The 23,319-nt window shown below is 42.4% G+C and overlaps 2 protein-coding genes across 4 annotated transcripts in view; one reads left to right on the top strand and one right to left on the bottom strand.

Moving 5' to 3' along the window:
* Positions 1 to 16,742, top strand: part of NEMP2 (nuclear envelope integral membrane protein 2) — a 29,543-nt gene extending 12,801 nt beyond the window's left edge. Inside the window, exons 2-9 of the mRNA XM_074966867.1 lie at positions 3,682 to 3,797; positions 5,246 to 5,474; positions 5,660 to 5,732; positions 7,179 to 7,272; positions 8,015 to 8,129; positions 9,767 to 9,992; positions 12,352 to 12,528; positions 15,734 to 16,742. Coding sequence (XP_074822968.1) covers positions 3,682 to 3,797; positions 5,246 to 5,474; positions 5,660 to 5,732; positions 7,179 to 7,272; positions 8,015 to 8,129; positions 9,767 to 9,992; positions 12,352 to 12,528; positions 15,734 to 15,971 — 1,268 coding nt within the window. The 3' untranslated portion in view covers positions 15,972 to 16,742. The remainder of the gene's footprint in view (positions 1 to 3,681; positions 3,798 to 5,245; positions 5,475 to 5,659; positions 5,733 to 7,178; positions 7,273 to 8,014; positions 8,130 to 9,766; positions 9,993 to 12,351; positions 12,529 to 15,733) is intronic.
* Positions 16,743 to 20,754: 4,012 nt separating this feature from the next.
* MFSD6 (major facilitator superfamily domain containing 6) overlaps positions 20,755 to 23,319 on the bottom strand; it is a 42,869-nt gene continuing 40,304 nt past the window's right edge. The window contains exons 8-9 of one of the 3 annotated variants that reach the window (XM_074967775.1): positions 23,229 to 23,247; positions 20,755 to 23,030 (exon numbers count right to left, since the gene is read on the bottom strand). In XM_074967775.1, coding sequence (XP_074823876.1) covers positions 22,970 to 23,030; positions 23,229 to 23,247 — 80 coding nt within the window. In that variant the 3' untranslated portion in view covers positions 20,755 to 22,969. The remainder of the gene's footprint in view (positions 23,031 to 23,228; positions 23,248 to 23,319) is intronic. The other 2 variants (XM_074967779.1, XM_074967776.1) reach the window with 2 other exon arrangements.

Genomic DNA, 23,319 nt, shown 5'->3' with positions numbered 1-23,319 from the left:
AGTACATTACTGAGTTATCATTAATCTGTAATCCCAGTGGGACTACTGGGTGGATTACTCTAAGAATAACTACAAGCTTTGCTGGTGGTGATTGTACGAAGTGTTAAACATCTCTACCAGGGCTGGAGGTCTAATTCCGTTACATGGGGCCAAATGAAGTTGATTGCCTCCATGGGAATTTGTCCTGCTATGACTTGCCGAATAATTCCCATGATTATGTTCTGGGTGAGAGCCTGAGTTTGCTTACACCTGAGGTCAATGAGACATTATTCTGGAGGGACTGTACACCAGATATTATTAACTCTTCATTTTTTTCATGAGTCTTTTCCACCCAGAAAATACCTTACTTATTAACTGCTGTTCCTCACTTAACTGTTTCAAAGACGCTGTTAATGGGGTTCCCATCTTTTCTATATTTTCGGTGGCATATGATAGTTTATTAGCCAGAACTTTTATGTTTGCAGCATCAGCTAAAGAGATTCCTGTTCCTACAGGTGCAATCCAATCACTTAATTCCCTTTTTACTCTATTTACATGGTCAGCCCCTTGCCACACTCATCCCAACCCTTATGGCTAATTCCAGTCAAGGGAGCACAGACAGGTGCTATGTGAGAGATAGTCATGCCTTTTAAGTGGATTTGAACCTCCTTCAGAGAAGTCTGAGGTTGAAAAACCAAATGTTCTTGTTGATTCAATTTTAACACATGGGGTCCTGAAATTTGGTCTCTTAAACGTCGGAGGGGAGTGAGGTTTGTGATCGGAGGGTCAAAATTTAAAACTGTTTTTTGTTGTTGGTCCAATTCTATTCTGTACAATCTGGGCTCATGGAATCCCTCCAAAGTGGCAATGTGCCCATAGAAATTAAACCAAATTGTTGGCATGAGCTTGTCACAATGTGTGCCCTTTAATGGAACTACCCAGTCTGGGGGACCTTGCTGAATCAAGTAATGTCCAGCAAAAGTCCATTTCAGAGGTTCCCAGTTTATGAGGAACTGTGTGATAGTCTTGCCTGCTGGCGTGATCGGAGACAGCTGCAGTTCATCTCTGGGTAACGGAGGTGTCTGGGTTCTGATGACGATGACGACATGTAGGGGCATGGTTGCTACCCAAACAGTGGAGGAAATCGGGACTATCCGCCACCTGGGAGGCTGTTACTGGTTGCATCTGATGGTGTACATCCCTTTTGAGACCACAATGGCTTACAGAAGAATGGGACGGAGTCTGGCGTGGTCTTAGTTTCATAACAAAACTTGAGTGACTCCCCGGGGCACTCTGTGTGCAATTAGCAACGCTTTCCCAGGGGCAACCCGAGGAGTTGCTGACAGCGTAGAACTGGTAGCGATGCTGCAGGGCCAGGGGGTTGCTTGCATTCCCATAGAATCCATGCATGTGGCACAGCAATTTTACTTCCTGGGCTCCAGCTGGCAATCACCTCCAGAGGTTCAGAGGGATCACAGGTTCAGTATAAAGCCTTGACAGCATCAGACTCCAGACACTTATGAACAGCAGAGTGCTGGTGAAAGGGATAGATAATAAGACAGAAAATATCATATTGCTTCTATATAAATCCATGGTACACCCACATCTTGAATACTGCATGCAGATGTGGTCGTCCCATCTCAAAAAAGATATATTGGAATTAGAAAAGGTTCAGAAAAAGGCAACAAAAATGATTAGGGGTAGGGAACAGCTTCCATATGAGGAGAGATTAATAAAACTGGAACTTTTCAGCTTGGAAAAGAGATGACCAAGGGTGGATATGATACAGGTCTATAAAATCATGACTGGTGTGGAGAAAGAAAATAAGTGTTATTTACTCCTTCTCGTAACACAAGAACTAGGGGTCACCAAATGAAATTAATAGGCAGCAGGTTTAAAAGGAAGTATTTTTTCACACAACGCACAGTCAACCTGTGGAACTCCTTGCCAGAGAATGTTGTGCAGGCCAAGACTATAACAGGGTTCAAAAAGAACTAGATAAATTCATGGAGGATAGGTTCATCAATGGCTATTATCCAGGATGGGCAGGGATGATGTTTCTAGCCTCTGTTGGGTCACTTGATGATTACCTGTTCTGTTCATTCCCTCTGGGGCACCTGGCATTGGCTACTGTTGGAAGACAGGATACTGGGCTAGACGGACTTTTGGTCTGACCCAGTATGGCTGTTCTTCTGTTCTGAAGGAGTACATTTCAATCTGTTGGTGCTGGTAGCTTGATGAGTGAGGCGTTAAGATGCTGTACTCAAGGATTGGGATTGCCAGTTAATCCACAGACTATATTCAGTCCTGGTCTGAAAGTTTCCCGCTTCTGTTGGCTTCAATGTGGGTGAGAGTTAACTAGTCAAAGGGCTTGCCTGCAGAAGAAAGTTTCACCAGTTTAACGTAAAGTGTGAATTTAAACCGATTTAGTTAAACCAGTGCAAACCCTTGGGTGGACAGTCTTAGTTAAGTTTTAGAGTGGCTTATTAAACTGAGATAAGTGTGTCCAGACAGGGATTTGCATCATTTTAACTAAATCAATTTAAAACAGAATTTAAATTAAACTGGTGCAACTTTCTCATATAGAAAAAAGATCGATTTTTACCTACAAACAGCATTTCTTTGAGTTGACTAAATTGAGTCTGCACAGGAGCTCCTTTTGCTGTCCTCAGTGTTTGACAACATTCTGTCCTGTATTATTCAGATAGTTGTTACATTCACACCTAGTTTTCTCTTCAGTGGACCAAATTCTTTCCTGAGTTAACAGCTGTATAATGTTTCTTTATTCTGCTCTTTAATTATGTTACTGGAATCTTGAGGTGATACACTGTAGGGCAGTTTTTGTGTGTGTGTAGGTTTGCATGTACGCTCTTGAAAATTCGCCCCACAAATCAGTTAGGGATATTTATACTGTGAGATTTGTATCTAATCCTGAAAGCAGTAGGGAATATCTAAAATTTCCATGAAGCAAGACAATGGAAATGATTGATTAGACAAGTTGCCAATGCCATTAGGAGTGCTAGAGACAGCTAATTACCCTCACCAGAAGGTGTTATCACTGAAAATTATGTTAACATTCAGAACAAGTAGGAGAAATAATTTGATTACATATTTTAATATACTACTAAAAAATAACAAAATTACACTATTTCTCCACTTCAAATTGGTTCTGATGTTAAAACTTCTTCAATTGGCAGCAATATCATGTGGTAAATGACTGTTTTAACATGAAAAGCCTGTTTTCCTCATTAGACGTCTACAGTCAAATTCACCATTGGTTTAAGCACTAGAGTTACACCCACTTATGCCAAGAGTGAATTTGGCCCATGGGCCTTATCCAAATGCTATCAAAATACTAGCACAAAAGTCATTTTTTTCTAAATGTAGTAAAAAGCCAAAACGGGCTAGAGACAGAATGTTCCAAAGTGCCAAAGTGATGTAGGCACCTAAATCCCATTGAAAATCATTGGGACTTAAGCTTCTAAGTGCCTAGGTCATGTCTGAATTTTCAGCTTGGGCTCCTAAGTCACTTCTGAGCTTCTGAAAATATTAACCTGTAGCAGGGTTTTGTGTCAGACTTTCTGCAAATTGCTTCTGGCCCCCGGAATATCAAACCTACAATTCAACAAAAGCATGAATGGAGGAAGTGCACATGTGCCCACACTTTGAAATCCACTTCATTTAGTGTTCTTCTTTCTTTAGATAAAAACTGTAGCCATTTGAAGGAAATGGACATCATCCAAAAACCAGATGCAGATTGTTACTGTTATATGCAAAATGGAACAAAGCACTTAAAATATATTTGGTCAGCTCTTCAGGTAAGACTGTGTTTGGAGCTTGCTTCAGATTTTTAATATGTTACATGTTTTCCCAGCAACCAATCTGATCAAGATATGAGATCACAGGTGCATCTCAGTATGAAATAGTCCGAGGGTTGTGTAGGCGGAGCCTAGAAAGAAGCATCTTTTAGTGTCATGCTGCTTTCACTTCTAGCGTGGCTGACTTGGGAGATGGTGTCTCTTATTTGTTGCACAGATGCGGGACCTTATTTCTTTGCTGAGAGGACAAAGAAATGTCAACTCAACTGTGTTGTGTGTATTATATGGTGACTTTTTGACAGCAAAAACAAGAACAAGGCTACATAATATCAGATGTATATTTCCAATGCTGACAGGAGTGGCAAGGGTGCACCTTGTAAGATATTCACCTTGGGCCCTGGGCTGCAAAGTACTAAGTCTCAACTACTATTGAAAGCACCAGAAGCTTAGAGCACCTCTTTAACCCCTGTGCTAAGGAGCAAGTTCAGGATCTTCTCCTTGGCTCTTCTTCTGAGGAGTTGACTCCCTGGGTGGGGAAAGAAACAGTTTCACCTCACCTCTGCTGTAGGAAGGGGCTCCCAGGTGTAAGGAACTGGAGATTCCTCTTCATCTCTGCCCAGAACATTTTTCTCCAGGCAGATACAATGTGTATGGTCATTTTTATGAGCAGTGGCAGACTTTAGGCAGTGATCACATCCAGCAACTGGGAAAGTTTCTTGACGTAAGTGCTTAAAAGTGGGCAGCTAAGATTTTCCCCAGGAGATCACTCTCTTCTTGCATTTCAATAAAGAAGCCTATCTTATTAGATGAGATAATGCTTCTCCTTGTCATTGGGCATCCATTATTTCAGATGCCCAGGTTCATTAGCTCACAATTGAAGCATCAGGAGGACTTTTCCTGTTCAGAAGGTAGAGAAGATCAGTGTTACAGCTCAGTCCTTCTTGAAGAGAAGAGGGCTGGATTTTTTATTCCGGTTTTTGTTGCGCTCTCTTCTGCTTTCTGACAACTTCCATTTTTGTTCTCCCGTAACATCTAATGTGCAGTTAGCATCCTTATCCACAAGAAGATTCAGGAACAGTGGGTTCATAGCCTATGAGGAAAGTGAGCCTGGGTGTCTGCCAAAGAAATTGTGGGCAGTCAATGTTAGTAGTGTGTCAAACATCTGTAGCATCACAGTGCTCATGATGGAATTGTAACCTTAGGATCTGGTTCTTCAAATGGATCCATGCACCCACATGGGGGCCCACTGACTTCAGTGAGGCTGTATGTGAATCATTAAGTACAGTAGGACTAGGTACCTGATTTAAGGGACTGCAGTGGTATTATTATTCCCTAGGCTTCTGCTCTGTTATTTCTCCCTATGTTATGTTAAATACTGGGTGTGTTTTTGAAAGATACCTATTGATCCGAGTTCCTACTATGTATGTTTTGTTTTGCTCTGTTTACAGGTGAAAATTAACAGCACAGAAATGTTCAAGTTTGTGCCTATCTCAGCTGAAAGCAATTGTCATAATTCAGAAACTGTTTTTGCATTTTTCAAGTGTGTTATTCAAATCATTTGGCAATCAGAGGCATCTAAAGAAACGGTCATAAACATAAACCAATATGGAGAGAATATGTGTTTCAGAGTCCAACCGTACAAGAAGGTACCCTACACTGTGAGTGTACAACGAAACAGTAAGTAGGGTCATGCTTTCCATTCATCCAATGAATGGGCTGGATAATATTGCCAACATTATCTGAATAGTGCATTCTGAATTGTAAGTTACCTTAATGGAACAGCTGAGACTTGTCTGATAATGTTGGTACAATTAAAACCACCCAGATGAATTAGCCTAACATCTCGTTTTTTGCATTTTCAGTGGTGGATAGGAAACTCGTCGTTTTGTTTATAGCTGGTGTTTTTCTGTTCCATTTTGCAAATGCCTTGAGTAGGTAAGTATTAGCCCCTTTATCTTGGTATTCTTTCCAGAGTCATTGCATTCTTGGTGTGTTCCTATTCATGTACTGTCTTCTCTGTTTATTTGTATAGCTCAATGATCCCAAGCAACTGTTTCTTTTTTAAGAAATGAAATAAGAAAAAATGTATGTAAACTATCATAATAATGTAGCCATGCAGAGGAGAGATGTGATGTAAAGATTTTTCACTTGTGTGGCTGTGGTAGGGCTTCCAAGATCATGGCTTCTAGCACTTGTAGGTGTACAAGGACTGCACCTGGGATTCTCCCCATGAGCAAGTGGGCAAGGAGTATGCAGAGCCATCACCTCCCTTCCAATGAAGCCTGGGGGGTGCTGCATAAAGGGAGGCTGCAAATTTCCCATTCCCAGAGTGTGGGAATCTTAGGGAGGAACTGTGTGTAAAATGAGGTCATCTGGGCCTCACTGCCTCCTCCCTCCACCTCACCCCATACTCATGGCTGCACATTAAAGAGCACAAGCTAGTCCTCATATTTTGTGTAGTGTAGAAGGAAAGATATTTGCAGTCACTTTGTTTCATGCTGGAGTTTGGCATTGTACAGTGAGTTAATTTGTGACTCATCTCAAAAGTTCTGTTCCACTTCAAAATTTGCAAATCACCAAATTTTAAACAGTATTAGGTCAAATTTTATCAAACCTTTGGATTTTGTAAAAATAAGTTTACAAAAACGAGAGTTTCTAAATTTTCTTTTTATTTCCATCAAAACGTTTTTTAAAAAGTAAAATAAAAATATTCTTGCAATCCAAAAATTACAGCATTGTGGACAAGGAAATGAAATTGACTAGAAACATGATAAACAAAAGTGGAACTGAGGAGATGTTTTCGCTGTTGAGATTTTGAGACATGGAAAAGTAAATAAAAGCTGAAATAAGGAAAAGGCAATGAGATTATTTTTAATTCTCACAACTCTAGTAATCTAATGCTCTTTGTTTTTTTAAAAAGTACTAGATCCTCAGCTCCCTTGAGTTCACACTCAGCCCAGCATAGGAGCTGGCTGGGGCCTAATGTGACCCTTGTGTAACTTCAGAGCAGCTCTAAGTTCTGCCAGCTCCCCTATCCCACAAGGTCATCTGGGCACCATTCAGGGACCAGCTGGAATGCCATGCACTGCCCCCCACCCAACCTCTTTCCGCCCCAACACAGGGGTTGGAGACGAGCAGGCAACCTACAGCCATCTGTGCCACCCAGAGATTCCTCTCTGTCAGGGAATTCTCAGCTGCCTCTTTATGGGAGTTTTCTGGCTGCCTCGTTCTGCTTCCACAGTGCAAAGCAGATGAAGCCAGAGCTGAAAATCTGTGTTCAGTCTCTGATTAAGTACAGCATTACACTTTTTGGTACTTCCAAACCAGTTGCAACTCAGTAAAAGGTTTTTACATGTCCCCCCCCTTGCTGTTCCCTAACAGGAGTGCTGCGTTCTATTATGCTGCTGGAGTGGCACTGGGAGTTCTTGCTACACTAGTCTTTCTCCTGTTGACACTTAAAAGATTTATTCCAAAGGTAGGCGTACCATGTGGAAAACAAAATAGCAAATAGCAAGTCTAGGGCCAGATTCTGATCTCTCATTGGTTTTAGGACAGAGTAACTCCATTGACTTTGATGGGGGTTTACTTCAGTGTAAAACCAATGTACCTAAGATCAGAATCAGGCCCTAGATAGACGGCCCTCCAAAGTCTGAAATAAACAGTTACGTTTGCTGATGTACAATGACGAGCATTTATTCTGAAACCATAATTACAGGGGTGTGATTTTAGTCTCTCAACTCAATTTGCTTATGTTGTGAGACAACAAATCAGTCGAAATGAAACAATTTTTGTGGCAGTTGTAACCTTGACTTTATTTTTCATATCCAGTAGCAAAATTATCTCACACAGGCAGGGCTGAATCTTATGCTACCCCTTTTTCCCCCCAAAATGCTTTGGTCTCTATAAAACATGTCAGAGTTAAGTATTAATTATTATTATTGTAATACCAAGACATGATACAGCTTCAAGAAGTTTGGTCAAAAATCCCATGCAGTGGCCCCACTTCATCTCACTTTTCTTGAGACTTCAGAGCATGATACAGCAGGGTTAACGAGTGAATCAGCTCAAAAGTTCTTCAGTATAGATAGTGCCTATGTTTGTGAAATCCCTAGCCCACTGTGGCCCAATCCTGATTGGGACCTGTGGATGCTACCATCATATAAATAATAAATCATAACCGAGCTGGTTCACTAACCCCTGTTTTTTTTTACTCCCAGCACAGCACCTTTGGGATTTTAATGAGTGGCTGCTGGATGTCCTCTCTCTACTTTATTTACTGTTTGAAAGGGGAAATGAAGTGGCTGTGGTCTGAATATAGAAACTACTTACTGGGTAAGAGAATGAGCAGAAATGTACAGCAGACAGGTTTTTGTTAAGAGGTCAGAACGAACAGTTTGTAAGAATTGCGTCTGATTAATATTTTTCTCCCATGAATGTGAGGTGTGGGAGGATTCTGAAGGCTCCTAATCCATTCAAATGAGAATTTATTCTCATTAGATTCTTAAATAGGGAGTTTGATGTTGGTTTGTAGAGGCATGAAGAAGAGGGAACGTTTTGCCCATCTTTGGTTTCCATCATTTCACACCTACCATGGAAGCAAAGAGGGAGGTGGTGGTGGGAGAAGACAGCTACAATCTCTTCTCTGGCTGGAGCTTGGAGTGGGGGTTGTGCTTCCTGGAAAGGGGGAGTGGCCAAGGGGGCTGGGGAACCTATTGCTTCAGCACATTTCGTCGGCATCCTCCTTGGTCAAAACAACTGTGCAGCCTCTATTATCACCTAAAGCCATCCTCCCTGGAGTTAGCCCTATCCGACAGTGGTAATGGTAGAAACAGTGCTATCTTCCCTGAGCAGAGCAAGCATCTCTGGCACTGGGAGGTTCAGCTAGGGTGCACTTACTGTTAAAGCATTTACTAATATAAGAATCATAAGGAATTCCCATGCCCCCTGCTGGCCTAGGGAGAGAGAGATTGGGATACAAGCTTGTAACTTGGTTCTCCCCACTTGCTCTAGCAGCACAGAGCACTGCTCTTAGGCCACTATGCCAGCCCCTTATGCTCTGTGCCTGTTAATATTCACGAACTGCTTTCGACCCAGTTGAATAAGATACTGGGGGTTTTTTTTGTTTTGTTTTTTTTTTATGTTCACTCACCTTTGCTTTGGTGGCACCCCGAAGCACACAGAGAAAAGTACAGAGAGAAAAATTGTTCTTGCAGAATTGCCAGGATGGCTGAAACCAAAAAGTACAATGCTGAATAAGCATGGACTCCTTTGGAAGCTCCAAACCTTTCAGCATTCACTCTTCACCAGTTAGGAGGGGAAGCATGGCTTGACCATGTGCTTTTAGCATGAGTGAGATGAATGTGATACACATACTATATCTGCAAGCCTATCAGCTTCATTTACAATATTTTATTTGAAAAGAAATACTGACTTATTGTTAGTACAGAGCCTAATCCATGCATACGTTTACACAAGTATTGAGGTATAATTAGGACCTTTCAACAATGCAGCTGGACACCATTCTTGCAATTGCACATACAGATGAATTAAACTGATCATTTTAATGGCAATTAAATTCTGACATGTAATTGTATTGCTAATGGCGTTTTAGAATGCCTACCACCTTGGATAAGCATTTTAAGTTACGATTTAAATCTAAATAAATAAATATACAGGATATTTCGGCACACAGATAGCCAGTTATGCCTTTAACTTGCCATCTGCACATGCAACTACACAGTTTGCATATGCAGTCATCGTAATTACATATGTAAGTCCAGTGTGCCACTGCATGCATTTTTTTGCATATGTATTTTAAATATCAGGCCCTTCATATTCCCAAAATACATAGCAGACAGCATGAGGAGCAGAAGTGGGATTTGCTGTGTGGCAGTTTTAAGCTCTCAGTCTACCATTAAAGTTAATCCTTTGTGTCATTATATATATGGCATTTTTTTCTGCTTTCACAGGCTATCTTCTGACTGTTGGATTTATCAGCTTTGTGGTTTGTTACAAGCATGGACCACTTACCAATGAGCGAAGCATAACCCTCTTAACGTGGACATTACAATTAATAGCCTTTGTCTTGATTTATTTTGGTGTCACCATCCCACAGGTTGCATATGCAGTAATAGCTATCATCCTCTGTTCAAGGGGCCTGTGCTATCCCCTTGGCATGGTCTGTTTCGTGGGCAGGTTGGTATCCATTTTCTGAACATGTAAGTCACTGTATCATAAGGTAATATTAAGAGGTTCCTAATAAAACCCACATAAAATGACAATTATCTGTCAGTTACTAATCCTAGTACATATTCTTACCTAATGAATACTTACATTAGAGACAAGGCTTGAAATCCCAAGGCATAAGAATTTAATAATTCTCAGTGCAGGAGTTTTAAGCATGGATCTTGCTGTAGAGAGAACTGTGACTATAACCTTCATAAATACAAACTGAACAGCTTTTCTGCAGCATCCGGTAACTAATGGCTTTTCATTTGATTGATTGGTTAGACTGCAGTGACAACATCATGGTTTCATAGGTGTGACAGGAATTTGATTTTTAACAAGAGTTACCTGCAGATTCCTATAGGACAAAACACTTACCACAAGATGACGTGAGATATTGACATTAGGATACTCCGATAAAACTAGGTTAGCTGGTCATCACTGTCAAGGGCAGAGTTCAGGGGTGAACTCCTACCCCATTAAAGTCAATGGGAGTTTGCTAGTGACTTCAATAGATCCAGGTTTTCACCCCAGATGTCCTTATTTACTCTTACCAGGCCCCAACACTACACTGACCTCAGTAGGGGGAGAAACCTGGACCTGCATGGATCCCACTCTATTAGAAGTGTGGCTGTGTGCTGGAGCTGGGGTCCACCCATATGGAGCTGCTTGCAGGATGGAGACAGTAGTTTGGAACACTTTTCAATCCTGATTTTGGCTTTCCTGTATATGGTGTGTTGCCACATGGGAACAAGCTTCTGTTTGCTATCATCCTGTGAATTTAAAATGTGTTTTATCATGTCAACAGTAACACACAAATGATTTTAAAGGCAATCCCAACCTGTTACACTGAACTAAGGAGCCTACAGGAAGTCAAAGGCTGAAGCTGGCTTTACAACAAACCGCAGCAACTTTAAAAATTACTTATATTTTCTATGCTTTACCACCACTCAGTTTTTAAAAACCATTTTAATATTTCTTTGCCTTCCCCTAGATAAGTGCTGGGTTTTGGGGATTTTAGTACAACTTGTCATTTGACAAACACTGATTTTTCCACCCCAGCTGAAAAGAACAAACTACTTTAAACAGCATCATGTAAGAACAACATTTATCTGATGTAAGCAGTGCTCAGCTCCCTCTGAAGTCAATGGGAGAAGCACCAGTTTAAGCCAGTGCTGAATGTAACCAGAATATACCTTACCATAAGTATATACTCTGACATGTCAAAGTGTCTTTGTTTCTGTACTGACCCCTGGCATGACTTCAGTTTTTGTTTTGACCGCTCCTGCAGAGCCAAGAGAGTTGTAGCACATACAATATAATATGAAAAAATCTCTTTCAGAAAGGAAGTTTTTGATTTTACAAACAGTACATTTTAAAGTTATTTGTTTGTTACTTAATTCTACAGAACAAACCCAAACCTTGAGGGTTTGATAAAAATGATCACAGAGGATGCATAATGCAGTTTAGTAGGCATCTGTACATACTGTTGATAATCTGATCTCCTAGTAAGCTCTAGAACCTGGTCCCATTGAGCCCACTGGGAGCTTTGTCACTGACTTCAGTGGCATAAGGATTTGACCCTTACCACACAAACAATGACAGACAAGAGCCTCGATCCATTTTCCATTGTCTCGAGGGGAGAGGGAGTAAGTCAAACACAGCTGGCTAATGCAGGTACATTTATATAGAATTTAACTCTGTTTATGGGCATCCAGCCCTCACTTGTCTTAACTCCAAAGTTACCACACCAACAAAAATTGAAAGCAGTCAATAGAAGGGAACATATAGCTACATCAGATTATAAATATTTTTGTCTCAGACGACTCAACTGTGTAAGGTTAAGGTACAAGTAAACAATATGAACAATTTGCAACAGATTTTAAGAGCACAGTTTAGCTACAAAGTTCCAAGGGCACACGGGGCCTGATTTTCAGCCCCATTGTCCCAGTGTGCCTATTTTGCATGTGCAAATCCCTGTTGCACCTGCAAATGGCTAGATAAGCGTCCATTTATTAGTTTCCCTCAGGCTTCTTTGTGCATATAAAGGACCTTTTGAAAGTCAGTGGGACTTTGCACTGACTTCAGTGACTTTGGACCCGAACGAAACAGGCAAATGCACATGGGCCTTGGGAATGAAAATCAGGCTTATTAGGTTGGACTTTTAAAGTAGCTACTTGCCTCTCCCTCATGCCAAGGCAAGATGCTGTTATGCTGTTCCCTTAATAGTAGATGCCAGAAAGAAAGAAAAGGTCAATGTATTTGTAACGTATGTGAATTCCATGTGCGATAGATTTGGAAATATGAATTGTGTTTCTTTTTGTTTTAGAAAAATCAAGAATTTTTTAAAATCAAAAAAACGAGTGTTTCGGCTCCTTACTGAAGAGGAATACAGAGAGCAGCAGGAAACAGAGACTGTGAAAGCCTTGGAGGAGCTACGCTCATTCTGTAGGAGTCCAGATTTCTCATCATGGTTAGCCGTGTCCAAACTCCAGTCCCCTAAAAAGTAAGAAAGACTCTCATCTCTTAAAATTGAATGTATTTTATAGGCACTGTTACATAGAAGAGTCAAATACTCCTTAAAGCAGCATAATTTATAGGCCTAATCCTGCCAACACTCAATCAAACATGTAACTTTGTTCATGTGAATAGTCCTGGGCACAGATCTTGCAGCTTAAAGGGCTAAGGTGGCTTGAAGGGACTTCTGTGCCCTTCTGTTCCTGGGCTGCTCTGGGGATGCAGGGTCCTCTCAGCTAATTTAGACAGACCTGGGAGCCTCTCTAAATTATGGCAGCCAGAATCTCTGCAGTGATGCCTGCAGCCCTGTCCCTGATAGTTCCCTCCCACTGCTGCTCCTGGTATGCCTCCTACATTGGGGCTTGCAAAGGGGTCCTCAGAAAGCAGCCAGATGGCTGTCCCCACAGTGCCTGCTTTGGTTGGAATCATCCCCTGGTTGGGTATGGAGCTCTTAGGACCCTTCTACACTGCTTCCCAGTCTTGTACATGGTGTAAAGGGGGCAGGGTGGGAGTGAGGATCTCACCCCAAATGCTGGCAGGATCTGGCCCTATAATCATAAGGTTCTGCATTATCAAACATAAACCCATTGGAGTGTCAGTCCATGTATCTTTTTCCATAGGCTGAGCACTGATCTACGCAACAGTTAGGTCGACATAAGGCAGCTTATGTCAACCTCTGTCAGTGTACACACGACAGCCTTGCTCCTGCCGATGTAAGTGCCCTACTACACCAATATAACAACTCCACCTCCATGAGAGGCATAGGACGGCTTATGTCGGTGTAGTTAGGGTGATGCAGTGTCCATGTAGACACTGTGTAACTTGCATTGGCTGTTGGCTGTCATTCTCTGGGCTCCCTGCTCGGAGCTGAGCTGCCCCAGGGCTCCTGGCTGGGAGCCTGGCTGTTCTGAGGCTCCCAGCTCCATGCTGGGAACCCGTGCAGCTGCCCTATTCCTGGCGTGGAGCGTGGAGCCGAGAGCAGGAGCCCGGGGGGGCCACCAGGCTTCCAGCGAGGAGCAGGTAGCGGGGCTGTGGGGGCAGCTGGGCTCTCAGCAGTGAGCAGGGAATGGAGAGCGGGGGAGGGAGCTGGCAGGGAGCAGGAGCCTGTGGGGCAGCTGGGCTCCTGGAGGGGAGCAGCAAGTGGAGCTGAGAGACCAGGCTCTCAGCTCCCCACACTGTCCCTCTTAGGTCAGTGGAAGCACTCCTGGTGAGGATGCGCACCACAAACTGAAGGAGGGTTGTGTGGACATGAACCACCACAGTAATGACTGCAGTGGCTATAAAGGGGGCAGAGTAGGAGTGAGGATCTAATATAGTATTTAGTGTAGACATGCCCTGAAATAGGACTAGGAGTGCCGTGGAAATAGCATGCTCTGCCCCTGGGAATCTGAGTGGATGGAGAAACTGTGTCTGGAACAGTTCAACAGAGACACCGCTGGCAAAGAAGAAGAATGATGGTGGGCTAGAAAGGAGAGGCCATATAAAATGGGGGCTGGCAGCCAGAAGTGTTAGGGACATAAGAATCATCAGAATTTCAACATGCTTATCTGAAAACCGAAATTATAACCGTAAAATGTTAGCAGTAGGGCTCCAGCTATTATGCAGCCACAGAATTCACCCTCGCCCCTGAATTGTACTTCAGAATTTAAAGCGCCCTCAGCTTGGAATCTGTTATCAAAACTGAGTTCAAGGGAGTTTCGGGAATGGGAACTGCACCTGCACTTGGCCTCCTATGACACTTTCTGTAGTCAGGTTTTTGTAGTTTTCAAAAATAATCTGTCTCACTTATTACCATGGAAAAACTCATACCAAGAAGAGGGAAAACTAACTGGTTATATGCAACATGCTGCCAAATGCACAAAATAAACAAAGTGAGAAGAGAGATGTTTTTCTCCAATCACTTTTAGTTATTCTCAGGAATTATTTGTAACAATAGTATATAAAAAAAAGAGTCTGGCAGAAGTCTGATTCTTAAGTTGGCCGTGTCTCTAAGCTTTCATTAAAGAATCATTATATTTCTTCCCCTTACGATAACAAAGAAAACCTACCAAATGAAACCAAAGCAATGTCTGCCTGAGTCTGAAGTACATTTCTAAGAAGAATGAACAGCCCTGTTCAGCTCAGTGAAGTTTTAGCTCAGAAACTAATGACAATGATATGAATATTAACATTAACTGTTTACTGGTGATCACTGTAACAGAGCTGTTTCTTGAATGTGCTTTTCTTACAACCCCTCACCACCATTCATACCGTTCAGGCACCAAAAGTCCCCCCACGTTCCAAAAAAACTCCAGCAGCCCCTCTAACTTCTGCACTGCAGCTGCCCTTTGTCAAAGTAAGATTGGCAGCATGTCAAAATGCCTGGGCCAGTGTCAAATAAATGGAATATAAGCTCTCAAATAGTTCACAGAATATTACTATACTATTTGTTTTCATGTTTTATTCAATGAATCCTCCATTTTGGAGTTTATCTGGAGCTGCTGCAGAAATTCCAGCCTGTCACACATGAGCGCCACAGAGAGCAGGGATCCTGCTGCGGAGTTTAGGCCCAGTTGCTGCAGAGTATGCGATGCTGTAGTGCAGGAACTCATGAGTGTTGAGCTCTTGCCCTTGTTTCTCTCAGGAATAGAGTATCAGCACTTCTTGAATTCAAATAACCCCTGTAACTTACATAGCCCTTTATCTCTCAAGTTCTCCACAGACATTAATGAATCCTCATAATATTCTTGGGAAAAAAATATTATCATCCCCACTTTGCTAATTGAGAAACTGAAGCTGAGAGAAGGCAAGTGACCTACTTAGGCCTACATCGCGAGCAGTAAGAGCTGGAAACACAAGTCAGATGTGCCTGGCTCAGTCACTATGCCCTCCTTGTTCTCTAAGGAACCAAAATTACTTAATTAAAGCATGAAGAAAAGACTGAAAACATTTGAAAGGAGGATGATGAAGGAAAACAGCTAACTGAGGTGACAAAGTTCAGTAGACAAAGTTCAGATACTCCCCTAGATGATTTTCCCTCTTGTGTGTGTGAATCCTTAGCTCAGGCTTAAGCTCCAGCTGCCTTGGGGGCATGATTCCTGCTCTGAATGCTGTCTATACATGCAGGTCTCTCCTCCAAGTCAGGTTTAATTGGCAGCATTCTGTGCATTTGGTTTTCTTCCTGCTTGATCTTTTCCCTTTTTTAAATTCGGCAGATTTGCAAACTTTATTTTGGGATCTCCCCACGTGTCACCTGCAGAAGTGAAAGCATATGATGAGCAATATGGCATTGGAGGCTCCTTCTTGGAACAGCAGCTCTTTAGCCCAGAGCCAGAGCCGAACCGACTAGCTAATTCCATTCAGGAGGATGATTATGATGATGATGATGATGAAATGCAGGAACAAAACGAAAGTGAAAATGTTTCACACTCCAACAATATTGGACTATTCTGAACCATTTGGAAAATCCCCTATACGGGAAGAAAATTAAATCAAGTTGGAAAGGAAGGCTACCTTGGCTGAGTGCGTGCTGTCTCGGAGAGCCCTACTTCTGGACTTGGCTGTAGAGGGCAACCACGATTCATTGAAGGATTTATTCCTGCTTCACTGTTCAAAACAGCAGTAAGTTGCTGGGTTTCTTAAGTGAATGTTACGTTCATGTAGTTGGTATTTTGTTACCTCACCTGTTTATTTACAGGGCAGGTACCAGGCAGCAGCAGAGTGCAAACTTGCTCCACCACTGTGCCTCTACTCCCTTGAAGAGACTGCCTCTACAGCGGTCTGATCTCTCTCCATGCCCTCAGTGCTGGGAATGCCAGATGAAGAGGAAGTCATTTATGATGCACTTTTACTAAGTGCTCTATCTGCTAATAAATTCCTTTGAACTCCTTTCCTAAGGTGCCTTGCTTACCGCTCTGATCCCTCCATGGGATCTCACCTTCCACATCAGTTTTAAGTTCCTCACCCTCTCCCTGAGAGTCCTGCACAACTGTGTGCCTCTGCTTTCATTGCTCTTCCCTTAGCCTTTCTACTCTAGCCAAGCCACACACCTAGCCACCACGATCTTTGTTTCCACTCCCACCCATCTCTGCCCTCTTCACTGTGGCCCCCTGTGCCAAGGGCCCTCCACCTGATCCAGTTCTCCATCTCCTCCTCCGGGAATGTTTTCTCCAGTGTATTCTTCTTCTTCTTTTCAGCCTCAATCTTCCCCCACAACTAACAAAACCCCAAACCAAAACAAAAATACAAAACCCCACCATTCCAGCCTCACAAGTGTGCTCAGTAAAGGCCATGTAGCCTGGAACTGTATTAGCTGCTCCAAGGAATCTCTGTTGGTGCGGGTACCTGGTGTAAGGATGGCCAGGGAGAAGCTGAAGCTATCCAGCACAGAGTACCCGTAAGTGGCCCTAGTGTCCTGGGAATCCACCGGGTTTGGCAGTGGGTCCTGCAGCTCATTTCATGACTGGGAAGAAATCTTGCCTCCAGGACCACAAGCAGGGAGGAAGCGCTGGATGGATCCTCCTGGAGATCTCCTGACAGTGTGGCCTTCTCCAGGGTTTACCTCAGGAGGTGGGGATCTGACCCTGGCAAGAAAATAATTACAGTCAACTGTCAACATCCATACGAGAATAGGAGATTCCTTCTATGGGTATCTATCTTCATCTTTCCCCTGTACAAATGGGATCTCCCTCTCTGTTGTCCTTCAGACTATGTCCCTTACTCCTCACTTTTCATACACACTCTGCTTCCCATTAACCCCACTAAGTATCTCCTCGTAGGAGAGCGGGGGCCAGTAATTTCTCCCCCCCAACTGCCACTCCAAACCCTCCAGGAACTGTCCCATTCCAACATTCACCTCTTTCTAAAAGGTGTCGCTCTGAAGAACAGGCTGCACTGTGTTTGAAGCCAGGCTGACTCAGTGGGTGCACTCAAAAGGAAAGTTCCCCTTTGCTGGTGAACATGCTTGGAGATTTCTCAGTTGGTAGTCTCCAGGGGGGAAACCCAAATAGCATAAAACAGTGCTAAAAAGAAACAGCTTACCATACGCAGAGCTGCCACCTTACATTGAAAAGTCATCAGAGCTTGCTTTAAATCAGCACTTCCCAGACAGAATTATAGGGAGACTCCAGGAGGCTCTAGAGTGTAAATTAAATTTTAAAATGAGAATGTTTCTGTTTTTCAATAAAGAGAAGCCTAACACCTAATTAAATACCATTAGGCCATCTTGCTCATTCAGGAAGACAAACTCTTCCTATAGAGAGAGAAGATGAGCCATGCTTATTAAACTTATAAACCAAACTGGGACCAGGATTATGTTAGAAGCAAGAGGGCTCTACGGAGCAAGTCTCTAATTGTCACCAATAAAATACAGGGGGAGGATTCTGCTAGATTCCCAGCCACATCTCTCCATCTCAGTCCCAGTCTCATATTGGGCTTGCTTTGGTGCTTTCTGCTACTAGCAAGATAAACCCAACACATTAGTAGATACATTCACAAAACAGTGGTCAGAGCCACGGGAGAGGTGGATAAAGTCCAAGGTCTTTGGCTGCCTTGTAGAGGGGTGGATCTCCCCTCTAGCACAATGGCCTTACATGGCTGGAGGAGGTTTATGTTACACCTGCATAGTTGAAGCTAAGTACTTGAAATGTATCGTCGTAAATATCTGGACCATCAAGGAAAGGCAACATAGTATGACACATTTCAGGCTCTTTGCACCATACTGAAGCAAGTAAAGGATTTTCAGCCACAGTGGTCAGGTAGCTGAAGGTTCACAATCTCGCTCTCTCTCTCTTTTTTTTTTTTTTATTAAAGGGACATATCTTGTCCCAACTTAAACCCACGCAACCCTCTTGGGCTTTATGAAACAAAGCAGCTAATAGATTGGTGATGATGCCCCACACATGAGTAGATTATCCTTGTGAAGGAATGTACTACCCCTTTAAGGGACAGCCTGGGGTGTAATCAAGGAGACCCTGCTCAACCCTAGGGCTGGGCGATATAAACAGAAAAACTGAGCAAGAGAGAGGGAAGTAGAAACTGTGCAGATGATAGCAGGTGTTTGTTTTCTCCTCTCAGGCAGGTCAGTGTCCTGGAACCTAACTAAAGGCTTTGTTTATGGATTTAAGTTTAGGAGCTGAAGCAGGTTCTGAGGTGAGGACCTTATGGGCAGGTTTTAATTGAATTACTCCCGTCCTGAAGTCTTGATAAAAGAACTTTTTTTTGTTAGTGTGTGTTAGCTCCCCTCTGGGTGTTAAAGCAAACCTATTGACACCCCCCCCCCCAAATCAGGGGAAATTAAGGGGGGCACTGCTGCAGTGCCAAACTGAGCCACAAGGTGATGTACAGGGACTGCCTGCACCTCTACAATGATATAGTCACATAGCTCACTATGAACATTAATACGTTCACTGGGGGAAAAACATACAATTCAATACAGTTGAATTTTTCCTGCACTTTACCTGTTTTCTTGATATTTTTCAGTAGATCAAGTAGGGTGGCTGCTTCAAACACCTCCCCCCACACCCCCAGGAGAGAAGAGCAACAGCATCCTGAGATACACATGAATGTTTTAATGACCAGCTCAAAAAGAACATTAAAACAAACCTTTAAAGCCTCCAAATATCGCTAAGATCATGAACTTGAGAATTTATGAATGTTTATCTAGGTACTTATAAGCCCCCCGTCCATTAGCCACTTGGTTTCTGAGCACTTTAGAAAACACTGGAATTTATCCTCATGGCACTCCTGTGAGATAGGTCAGTACTATCCCCATTTTAGAGGAGCACTGTGACAGAGTTGAAAGGGACATCTCAAGGTCACACACTCAGTCTTTGTGAGAGCTGGGAGTAGAACCCAGATCTCCTAAGCCCCAGGCCTGTGCTTTGCTACTAGAGCATCCTTCCTCCCTTAACAAAGGCTTGTATACTATTTTATCCTCTGTTTCATTTATTTCTTTCAAAAATTTCAGGTTTTGGAAATATATGAATTTCATGTACAGTGCACTCGACATACTATGCTGTGTCAAGCTTTTAAAAAAAAATATTTTTCAGCTAGCAACGTTTGTTTGGTTCATTTTAACCACTTTATGAAAATAGTACATGTCACAAAAAAACAGACAGGTGGGTGCACCTGTTCTTCAGGGGGAGGTTGAGGTCCTTTGGTCTAAAGGGTGCAGTTCCCCAGTATTATTACCAAGCTGCTTCAAAGAGGTGTTCCTCTATTTCCCCCCAACCTCCAGAGAAGTGTTTGCATGGAGTGAAATCTTCTCAGCCCTCTCCATGCCCACAGAAGAGCTAAACCTCAGCAGAACCACAGTGTGGTGATAGTAAGATAAGTACGGTTGAAGAGGAGGAACATAAGAACGGCCTTACTGGGTCAGACCAATGGTCCATCTAGCCTAATACCCTGACTTCTGACAGCAGCCAATGCCATGTGCTTCAGAGGGAATATACAGAACAGGGCAATCATTGAGTGATCCATCCCGTCATCCACTCCCAGCTTCTGGTTGGGGTTTGTAGGAGGTTTCCCCTTAATGAGTATGGAAGAGCTACAGATTCCCAAGGTCTCCCCCTTCTGCTGCTCCCACATGCCCCAAAAATTAAGCAGTCAGAAGAAAAAAGCGAATTAAATTTGTCCTGCCAAGATAAACTTCACTGTGCCAACACACACTGCTACTGGACACACTGGCTCAAAAATATTCATTAGTTAGGAATTCGCAGTTAAAAGGACTAGAACCAGACTTTGAAGATACCCCCAATAAACCCATTTAAGCAGCCAAGATACAAATATTCAGAAAGTTATGAAAATGTGGTTACTAGTGGCAGCAGAGACCACTTTTTACTTTATCTCTTGGCCTGCAATGAGAAGAACTTGCATAACTCAAATCTCACCCATCCATCTATACGGGGCTGTTTGGGATGCACTGACCCCTTATAGATCATCCCACTATTAGCTTTTCATTATTATGAGACTTGGGTGATTTGCTCCTACATTCTGCTCCCTCTCATAAACAGATTTTGATTTGAGACACTACTTTACCTTTCACCTCATATGCATTAGGGCAACACAAAATCTTTCATGGGAGAACCTTGCCAAAGCTGTTTAGGATTGATTTTTTTAACTCAGATTATCATCAGGTATGTGGCCAATGTGTGATTACACAAAATGGGAAGTTTAATAAAAAATTCAGACAGGTTATTTTAAACACATTATAGATATTTTATATTTTTCTTACTGCACTTTTACAATTTTCACAAATATCAAAACCCATGTGCACATGTTCATTTTGCAACAGGGAACAAATGTACAGTTCCAAAAGAGCAGGCATTTCAGAAAAACAATTTGGAAGTGTAAACACAATATGTAAGATCTCCACCTCATGATGGAGGTGCTGTTCAGCAGAAGTTGAGGTAACACCATATTGCATTAACTCTCCGTATAAATGTTTTCGCTTAGCTGAGAAGATTTAACACCTTTAGCCTGTCACCCGTTCAGTTCTCCATTCCCAAAATGTTATACAAACATACAATAAATACATTTCCGATTTTAAAGGACACTTCAACGAGTCATGAGAATTTACAGTACAGTACATTTAAGTTCAAGTGCAAAACATAACTAGTGGCTAGTTATTAACATTTATTTGTATCTCTTTGTGGTGCTGGTCCCAGGCACCAATGCGTGCGCTCTACCTCAGCCCCATAGGCCTTGCTAAGGGATGTGCGAGGATAGCAGGGGAGGCCTCAGTTCATCCAACTGGGGATCCAAGGGTCTGGAATTTCCACCCACCGCTTCATTCTAAACCATCATTCTCCTCTTCCTCCCTCACACCCAGCTGTATCATGCCACAGGCTGTGCACTGAAATCAAGTGAGGCAGCATGCACCTTCTGCAAGGAAGCCTGCTGAGCATGTGTCAGATTCCACGACAGGCTGAACATCGGCAGTTCCTAGTCACGTCAATGGAAGCTACATGGGCTCAGCTCCTCTCAGGATCAGTTCACTGACATGAGACACTGGGCCAAACACTGTCCTGACTTATACCCCATGCCAGCCCATTGATTTCAACCTTGAACCCAAGTTTTCCTCTCAGCAGCAATCTGTGTTACGAACCAGCCACTGGGCTGGCTACAGTTAACACTGAAAAGCGTGACTAGACATAACTCAAAATCTTCCAGTGTCTGACACTGCCTGTGTAAAACAAGTCTCTAAAGATATGGTCATTTAATCATGTTTCTTTATTTTGGAGGGTTTTGCTCATTGAATCTCCCCCCCTACACCCAATCATTATGATTTATAGGCAGTTCCCTCCTCAGGCACTTGAAGCTCTTATCTTCTATACATAACCATAGTAGGAATACTTAGTTCAACAATATTTAATATGATGAAATTAAAAAAAATAAAAAGATGTTTCCAGTGGACACTCTCAATCAATCTCAAACTGCCCAATCTTGATCGAGGTCTGTGGACTTGGGCATAATATCAAACCTAAAATTACACACACATGCTCTTAGCAAACACCCTGTTTAGTGAAGGGCTGTAAGCATACTGAGTTGATTTAACCTCACCTCCATTTGCTTCTCTTTCTAAAATGCCCTTTTCAAAAGTTTATGCCTTGCTAAACTAAACCTACCTCTCAGAAGAGCGTTAATGGCAGCTTCACTATTCAAAGATTCCGCTCTGGGTCACTTAATCCATCACCACATTATAAAAACATTCATGCTGAAGCTATTCAAGGTTTTTGAGAAGTCCTTGCAAAAGACTAAGCTGCGCCTTTATGTATTTACTTTGTCTAGTGTCTCTTAGTTGTTTAACTTTTTTAGGGAAATGCAATTTTTCTCCTAAAAAGAAAGACAGTAGTGTTTTCTTCTCCAGTTTAGTTTCTCTGTGGTAAAAAATTAAATTTAAACTAATTGATTAAATAGGGGAAATCACATCAAGTGACACAGTGTTTTTTCTTCGCATTACACACTATCAGTATAAGCTCTCCTTTCTCTACAGATTGCAAAGAATTTCATAACATTTGACCAAACTTTAGCAAAGCAACTGAGAATTTCTAAGGCAGCGAGATTCAGTCCCATTTCCTTTGCCAAGCCTTCCAGACCTTTAGCTTCCCCTGCAATGTTGCTACTGTATATTGTCATATGAATGGTCTTAAATATTTAAAAGCTTGTGCAGCATCATGTGACGTGCCTGATTTCAAGATGTGCTGAGTGCCTGTAGTTCCTAGTCACTTAAGGTGAAGGGCTCTTTTGAGCTCTTGTTCCACCATTTCCCAGCAGAGCAGCACGATTTCATGCAGTGGATTTGATAAGATGAAGTCATCTTTGTGCCCTGCAGCAGCAGATAGAGCATTACTGACCAAGGGAAGCTGATCCAACACTAGGGGGCTCTGGGTCAGTTTGGGAGTTGAGTGTCGCTGCAGGTATTGAACAATCTCTGGATTCATCAGTGTTTCTCAGATTTGGGGGCTGTTCTGTTGGACTGGCTGCTGGAGCACTCTGATTCTCACTGGCTTTCTAAAGAGAGAGAAAACACATGCAAATGTAAGTGTATACTCTCATTACACTGCCCTAGGGGAAAATGCATTCAGACACATTCAGAAAGTGTTCTTACACTGAAAGCATGCAACTCAGCAAGGGAACATAAAGCAGGAAAGCAATAAAATAGTAATGTTATCTGCATATGAATGTAACAACAAGCAGAAAACAACTTACCTTCCATTTCTTTTCCTAACTGCACTTCCACAAGAAGCATGCAAAAAACAAACTTGCTATGTTTTAAGACAAAAACTATCAATAGAATTCT

This window comes from Natator depressus, chromosome 11 (assembly GCF_965152275.1).
Source record: "Natator depressus isolate rNatDep1 chromosome 11, rNatDep2.hap1, whole genome shotgun sequence".
In the NCBI taxonomy this organism is placed as follows: domain Eukaryota; kingdom Metazoa; phylum Chordata; order Testudines; family Cheloniidae; genus Natator; species Natator depressus.
Note: the sequence above shows the minus strand (reverse complement) of the source record. Positions and strands in the feature narration are given on the sequence as shown.